At 39.5% G+C, this 8,609-nt stretch overlaps 1 protein-coding gene across 1 annotated transcript in view; it reads left to right on the forward strand.

The window, feature by feature from the left end:
- KIFBP (kinesin family binding protein) overlaps positions 1–2,706 on the forward strand; it is a 34,980-nt gene extending 32,274 nt beyond the window's left edge. Inside the window, exon 7 of the mRNA XM_019444370.2 lies at positions 1,260–2,706. Within this exon, the coding sequence (XP_019299915.1) occupies positions 1,260–2,135 (876 nt within the window). The 3' untranslated portion in view covers positions 2,136–2,706. The remainder of the gene's footprint in view (positions 1–1,259) is intronic.
- The last annotated feature ends 5,903 nt before the right edge of the window (positions 2,707–8,609 follow it).

Genomic DNA, 8,609 nt, shown 5'->3' on the forward strand with positions numbered 1-8,609 from the left:
TTTTTTTAATGTTTATTTTTGAGAGAGAGAGTGTGTGTGAGCAAAGGAGGGCAGGGAGAGAGGGAGACACAGAATCGGAAGCAGGCTCCAGGCTCTGAGCTGTCAGCACAGAGCCCAACACGGAGCTCGAACTCATGAACTGGGAGATCATGACCCGAACTGAAGTCAGAGGCTTAACCGACTGAGCCACCCAGGCACACCTCTGTGAAACATTTTAGGATGTAGATTATAGTCTTACATATGTATAATGTTTCAGAGTCTCTAAAGTTCTTTCATATGCATTTGTCTTACCTGAAGAAGAAACTATAAATGAGTTTTAGTTCTCCAAAGAGGAAAGTCATATATAAGCAGCTTAATTTATTTAAATAATTTTTCCTATTTCTTGCATTTTTAAAAATGTTTATTTGTTTTGAGAGACAGTGCAAGCAGGGGTGGGGCAGGGAGAGAGGGAGACACAAAATTCAAAGCAGTTTCCAGGCTCTGAGCTGTCAGCACAGGGCCTGATGCGGGGCTCGAACTCATGAACTGCAAGATCATGACCTGAGCCAAAGTCGGACGCTCAACGGACTGGCTGAGTCACCTAGGCGCCCCCTCTTACATTTTTTTAAATTTACCACTTTAACCATTTTTTAAAGTTTATTAATTTATCTTGAGAGAGACAGAATGAGTCGGGGAGGGGTAGAGAGAGAGAATCCCAAGCAGGCTCCACACTGCCAGCGCAGAGCCTGATGAGGTGCTCAAACTCAAGAAACTGTGAGATCATGACTTGAGCCGAAACCAAGGGTTGGACCCTCAACCTACTGAGCTACCCCAGCGCCCCTGTTTCTTACATTTTTAATACAATTGAAATATAATTAGAAGAAAGTTTTGAAAGGTATTTAAGATTATAGTACTTCCTGGGGTGTGTGGGTGGGTCAGTTGGTTAAGGATCCAACTCTTGATTTCAGCCTAGGTTTTGATCTCACAGTTTGTGAGTTCGAGCCCTGACTCAGGCTCTGTGCCGACAGGGCAGAACCTGCTTGGAGGAGTTCTCTCTCTCCTATCTCTCTGTCCCGCCCCCTGCTTGCATGCTAGCATGCATGTGTGCTCTCTCTCTCTCTCTCAAAATAAATAAACATTAAAAAAAAAAAAAAAGATTATAGTATCTCTTTAACTCCAGCTGGAAGAGGGCTTTCTTTTCTTTACTCTTAAGTTTGCCATATTATTTGAGAGCAGGAGATCAGTGTCCTACCTAACCATAATTTATGTTTTTGTTTCAGGACAACATAGGAGAGCTTGATCTTGATAAACAGTCTGAACTTAGAGCTTTGAGGAAAAAGGAACTAGATGAGGAAGAAAGTGTAAGGAAAAAAGCCGTGCAGTTTGGAACCGGTGAGCTGTGTGATGCCATCTCTGCGGTGGAAGAGAAAGTGAGCTATTTGAGACCTTTAGATTTTGAAGAAGCCAGAGAACTTTTCTTATTGGGTCAACACTATGTCTTTGAGGCAAAAGAGTTCTTTCAGATTGATGGTTATGTCACTGACCATATTGAAGTTGTCCAAGACCACAGTGCTCTGTTTAAGGTGCTTGCATTCTTTGAGACCGATATGGAGAGACGGTGCAAGATGCATAAGCGTAGAATAGCCATGTTAGAGCCCCTCATTGTAGACCTGAATCCACAGTATTACCTGTTGGTCAACAGACAGATTCAGTTTGAGATTGCACATGCTTACTATGATATGATGGATTTGAAGGTTGCCATTGCTGACAAGCTGAGGGATCCTGATTCACACATTGTAAAAAAAATAAATAATCTTAATAAGTCAGCACTGAAGTACTACCAGCTCTTTTTAGACTCCCTGAGAGACCCGAACAAAGTATTTCCTGAGCATATAGGGGAAGATGTTCTTCGCCCTGCCATGTTAGCTAAGTTTCGAGTTGCCCGTCTCTATGGCAAAATCATCACTGCAGATCCCAAGAAAGAGCTAGAAAACTTGGCAACATCATTGGAACATTACAAATTTATTGTCGATTATTGTGAAAAGCACCCTGAGGCTGCCCAGGAGATAGAAGTTGAGCTAGAGCTTAGTAAAGAGATGGTGAGTCTTCTTCCAACGAAAATGGAGAGATTCAGAACCAAGATGGCCCTGACTTAATAATCCTTGTTTTTCATGAAAGAAAATGTGCAATATTAAAGAGAGTTTCTCCCTTAGTCAAACAGGCTCAATTCCATTGTGAAGTTTACCTTTATAGCCAGGTGAGTGTAGTTTGAACTTGAGATAACAGACCAATTGAGTTTTTGCTAGGACCTTAATCAACATAAAGATAATAATTTATACCTAATTATGTAAATTGCCTTGTTAAGGTGATGTGTGATTGGTATGTTAGATTGCTTATTTCCTATTTAAGTAGAAACTTTCTGACTCCGTTTTCTAAAGGTAGGTTCTTTGTTGGCTAGTACTTGATAGCTTTATTAAGAAGAAAAATTATGTAGTTATATACCAGTAGACAAGCCTGTTAATTGAAAAGTAACTTCCTGTAGTTATTCTTCCCAAAATATTTACTTTCCTAATTTCCAGAGAAATCTTTCGTTTTCTGAAAACATCAAAAAACTAAGTTATGTTGTAAAGTACTGTAAAGTAGTCGTCTCATTTATAGAGGGAAAAGGCCTTGCTGGAAAATAATAAATTGACTTGTTTCACTAATAAAAGCTTCCATTTACTCTTTTGTTTTCTTACAAGAATTAGTTTTATTTTTGATACTTCAAAGGTATTCCTTTATTTGAAGCCAGAGAATAATATTTCTTTGGCATCATTGCACAGTTAGAAAACACTAAAATCTCATCCATTGAAGAATATTTGAGATCCTGTCTGTGCCAGAAAAATCTTATTGGTTGAGTTGCTTATCAGAGAATTTTGGTAAGTTTATAAACTTTTAAGCACTATTAAAAAAAAGATATGTACTACAAAATAACATTGATAATATATGTTAGTCATTTCAAGAAATGCAGAATTGAAATGGAGTCCCTATCCAGCATAAAAATCAAGATCAGTTGTAAGATTTGATACAGAGGACAGCTCTGAATTTGCCTCAGAAAGCCTAGGATTCAGTCAACTCTAAGATTCTATAACATTTATGTATGTGTGATAAACACCTTGCTTTTCCTCTGAGATCAATTTGTCAGGAAAAAAAATCTGAGTATAAAAGCAATGTGTAACTCACTCAGTATTTAATATTCATTATTAAATGTTTACTGTGGATCAGGTACTGTTCTCACTTTTCTAAGCATAAGGGATACAGTGATGACAAGATAAAGAAGGTCCTGCTCTCATGGAGCAAGCAAACAAATAAGCAAAATGATTTCAGGTCATGAGTGCTGTTAAGGAAGGAACCAGAGTGATGTGGTAAACATTTAATGAGAAGGGGTGCCTACTTTAGCTATAGAGATCTGGAAAGGCCTCTGAAAATGTAGAAGGTGACATTGAGAACTAAATGGGGAAGAAAGGCAGTAAAGATTCTTTGGTAGAGTATATTCCAGAGAGTGCCAGGCCCTCAGGCTGGAACAAATTTAGGAAAGGATTTGGGAAAGGCCACTGTGGCTAGAACAGACGGGGGTTGTGGAGTGAGGTGGAGTGGGGCAGGAGTAGAGAGTCCAAATAGAGACGGTTTTATAGGGGAGGAGTTTGAATTTTATTCTAGGTACAGTAGAAAACCTTTGTAGAATTTTTAAAGGAGCGTGGCATGATCCGATTGGCATATGTAAGAAACCACTCCAGGCTGCTAGGGAGGGAATAGATTGGAGGAGTAGGGGAAGACACCAGAGAGGTAAGAGGGAGACAAGCTAGATTCTGTTAAGATTAATCTGAGTGGTTTGGACTAGGGTGATAAAGTAGGAATGGAGAGAAGTGGATAGATTCGTTATGTACTTTGGAAATAGAATCACATGACATGCTAAAGGATTAAATGTAGGTCATGAGGGGAAAAGAAGAATCAAGAGCCATATTAAGTTGAAGTGTGCAGGAGAAGCATGTTTTTAGGAGGGAATGGGGAGTTAGAATTAAAGAGTTCTGCTCAGGTCATGTGGAGTTTAGGATGTGAAGATGCTTGAAATAAAATGATTTCTGATAATATTCCTTAATTAGACTTGAAAGTGAAGAGGATCCAGATGGGAGGGAGGGTTCCTGGGGGTGGTGACAATGAGTCTGCATCTCAACTACTCTGAGTTCTTCAACTCTCTTGTGAGGACTGATTCTAGAACAGATCCCTCTGTTATAAGCCTCTCTTGATCTAGCCATTTTGCTACCAACCTTACTCAACTTTGTAACTTCATTTATCTAGTCATTCATTATTTGTTTAACAAATGCTGAGGTCTTTCTGTGCACTAGTCATTGTTTTAAGCTCTGAAAATATGGTCTGTAAAGACACAGCCCCTTCAACCTTGATCATTCTTCTTCTTCACAACTGTGTTTTTCAGCTTGAGTTCAAAAGATAAAACCCAGTGCGCCTGGGTGGCTCAGGTCATGATCTTGCAGTTCCTGGGTTGGAGCCCTGCACTGAGCTGTGTGCTGACAGCTCAGAGCCTGGAGCCTGCTTCAGATTCTGTCTCTCTCTCTCTCTCTCTCTCTCTCAAAAATAAACATTAAAAAAAATTTTGTTAAATAAAATTCAGTTTTAACAGGCACTGGTTAAAACCAGTCTTTATCCTACTAGCCATCAACATACTCTACTATTTGTCATTTGCTGTCTGCAATGACTGTTCATATTTTAAAACTGCGTCCTTAGTTATCAGCAGAAAAGCTAACTGGCTGTTTTGTGATCCTGCATTCTGTATGCATGGCCTCCTCTACAAACTGCTTTTCCTGAGCCTGGCTTCCCAAAGACAGCTGTTCATTATTCTAGGCTAATTTTACAAAATCTTACATGAAATACTTATAACCCAGAATCCTTAGCAGTGTTGGCAGCATGATAGAATTTGGGCTAGAGGCAGTGACCTATCTATCAAAGCCATAGATTTATTTCAAATAACCTTTTATTCCTCTTTTCCTCGTCCCTAAAACCAATTACTGGGGGCAAAGACTACATGCTGAATAAAAAAATTGCAGGGTTTGGGTGCCTGGGTGGCTGTCAGGTGGGCATCCAACTTTGGCTCAGGTCATGATCTCATGGGTCGTCAGTTCGAGCCCCATGTCCCTCTCTGTGCTGACAGCTCAGAGCCTGGAGCCTGCTTCAGATTCTGTGTCTCCCTCTCTCTCTGCCCCTGCCCCCCTCATTCTCTCTCTCTCTCTCTCTCTCTCTCTCTCTCTCTCTCAAAAATAAACATTAAAAAAAATTGCGGCTTGGGCTCCTGGGTGGCTCAGTCGGTTAAGCATCCCATTTCAGGTCAGGTCGTGATCTCTTGGTTTGTGAGTTTGAGCCCTGCATTGGGCTCCACACTGTCAGTGCTTGGAATTCTCTCTCTCTCCCTCTCTCTCTGCTCCACTCCCGTGGTCTCTCTCTCTCTCTCTCGTTCTCTCTCAAACTTAAAAAAATAAAACTTTTAAAAAATTGCATTTTTTTGGGACATAGAAGTCCTTTGCAATTGCCTTTTCAACCTTGCTAGATTTAGACAACTAGTAAGATAAAGACATTGTTCATTCATTCACTTATTCAACAATTGTGTATTGAATGCCTGCTATCAGAAGACTGCATGGTACCTGTCAGTCCTGAACAGTCATCTGAGAAGAGCACTGAAATCTATATGATTTTAGGGTCTTCCAGACAGTATAGGTTATGTTTTGGGGGAAATCCTAGTTATTAAGCACAGGTATTTTCTTTTATTCCAGTTTAGTTAACATACAGTGTTATATTAGTTTTAGGTGTACAATATAGTGATTCAACAATTCCATACATCGCTCAGTGCTCATCATGAAAAATGCACTGCTTAATCCCATTATCCATTTCACCTATCCCCCCCTACTTCTCCTCTCCTAACCATCAGTTCTCTGTTGTTAAGAGTCTGTTTCTTGGTTTGTCTCTTTTTCAATTTGTTTGCTTGTTTTGTTTCTTAAATTCCACATATGAGTGTGAGTGAAATCATACTTGTCCTTCTCTGACCAACCTTTTCTATTCAGCATTATACACTCCAGGTCCATCGATGCTATTGCAAATGATAAGACTTCCCCCTTTAAAAAACAAAGATTTTGCCAATTATTTTTAAGTAATCTCTGTACCCAGTGTGGGGCTCGAACTCAAAATCCCAAGATCAAGAGTCACATGGTCCACCAAATAAGCCAACCAGGCTCTAAGACTTTAACCTTTTTAATGGCCAAGTAGTGTTCCATTAGATAGATAGATAGATAGATAGATAGATAGATAGATAGATAGATAGAGATATATCTCACATCTTCTTTATCCATTCATCAATCAGAGGGCACTTAGGCTGCTTCCATAACATGGCTCTTGTAAATAATGCTGCAATAAACATAGGGGTGTGTATATCCTTTCAAATTATTATTTCTAAATGTTTATATATTTATTTTCAGAGAGAGAGCAAGCACACCTGTTCAGGTGGGAGGGTCAGAGAGAGGGGGAAAGAGAGAATCCCAAGCAGGCTCTGCACTGTCAGCACAGAGCCCAATGTGGGGCTTGATCTAACGAACTGTGAGATTATGACCTGAGCTGATACCAAGAGTCGGATGCTTAATTGACTGAGCCACCTAGGTGCCCTGCCCTCTTTTTGAATTCTTTGAGTAAATAACCAGTAGTGGAATAAGTGGCTCATATGGTAATTCTATTTTTAATATTTTGAGTAACCTCCAAACTCTTTTCCACAGGCTCTGTACCAGTTTGCATTCCCACCAACAGTGCCCGAGGACTCCTTTTTCTCTACATTCTCGCCAACACTTGTTTCTTGAGTTTTTTATTTTAGCCATTCTGACAGGTGTGAAGGTGATCCCTCACTGTGGTCTTGATTTGTATTTCCCTGATGATGAGTGATGTTGAGCATGGGAACAGGTTTGTTTAAATGCTATTCTCATACCTTTGCTGTTATTCTCAGGGAGACTTCCTTTTCCCTTGCTGCTCCTTGGAGAAAGTTTTGTTTTTGTTTTGCTTTGTTTGCTTATTTGTTTTTTTAGAGACAGTATGAGTTTGGGGAAGAGGGGAAGAAGGAGAGAGACAGAGAATCTTAAGCTCCACCCTCAGCATGGAAACTGACTTGGGGCTTGATCCCATGACCCCGGGATCATGACCTGAGCTGAAATCAAGAGTCGGACACTCAATTGACTGAGCTACCCAGGCACCCCTCGGAGAAAGTTTTTGCAATTGTCTATAACTTAGTGGAGTTGTCTGGGTTATCTATATTTGTTCATCTCTGCTCCTCAGATCACAATTAAAGGCAATGCTCAGTGTCTCCCAGAATCATGTGAGAGGAAAGGCTTGATATGTATTTTTCTTTTTCACTAGAAAATAGACCTGTCCACATTTCAAATGCTATTTTGTCCAACTAAATTTCTTCTTATACTCAGGGGTTGGCAAACTTTCTGTAAAGGGCCAGACGGTAAATATTTTAGACTTTTTCGGTCGTATAGTCCATTGCAACTATTCAATTCTGCTATAAAAGCAGCTGTAGACACTACATAAATGAATAGATGTAGCTGTGCTCTAATAAAACTTTACTCCTAAAAACAGTGGCAGCTGGATGAGCATAGTTTGCCAACTCTTGCTTTTACTGGTTTATTTTTGGAGTTTCTTCATACCTTATTTATAACATACCTATAAAAGCTAGTGTTACCGAGCACTATCTAATAATCTATTTCAGGGGTCCTCTAGTAACACTTTATATACATAATTTAATAGAATTGCCTCAAGAGCTTTATGACATGGATACTATAACCCTCCTTTTACAGAATGTGAAACTGAGGTTTAGAGCTTTAATGACTTACCCAGGGTCACATAGCTCTTAAGTGGCAGAGCTATTATTTAAACTAAGGTCAATATTCGTATCTTTTACAAAGTTCACAAACTGCTATCAGTTTTAGTTTGAATGAACAACTACATTTCAAGTAAAACTGCTGATAACCCATTAAATTAGTCAGATTAACCAAAAATCAGATATGTAGTTACATCTATATAGATTTTTTAAAAATTATCTATTTTGGGGGTGCCTGGGTGGCTCAGTCGGTTAAACATCCGACTCATGATTTAGGCTCAGGTCATGATCTCACAGTTTTGAGTTCAAGCCCCACATCCGGCTCTGTGTTGACAGTGCAGAGCCTACTTGGGATTCTCTCACCCTCTCCCTCTCTACCCCTCCCCCACTTGTGTCATCTCTCTAAATAAATAAATAGACTTTTAAAAAGGTATAAAAAAATTGTCTATTGTAGCAGTATAGCTGTTGCGGTATTTCCAAACTTTTCAGAGCTGCCCACATTGCCTGTCTGTTTTCGATTATCACAATCAGTTACTAATGATGAGATATGAAGAGAGAAAACTCAAGTATGTTAGGGCAACAATATTTTCGAAATGTCCTAGTTGACATAGGTGTACTCATATTGTAGGTGGCAGTATATAAATAGGCCTTTAGTCATTTTCCATTCCAGAGACGTGTAATCTTCTTAGGGAGAAAAATCAATTGGGGCCATAATATCTGT

This window comes from Panthera pardus, unplaced genomic scaffold (genome assembly GCF_024362965.1).
Source record: "Panthera pardus isolate Hobbes unplaced genomic scaffold, ASM2436296v1 HiC_scaffold_22, whole genome shotgun sequence".
In the NCBI taxonomy this organism is placed as follows: domain Eukaryota; kingdom Metazoa; phylum Chordata; class Mammalia; order Carnivora; family Felidae; genus Panthera; species Panthera pardus.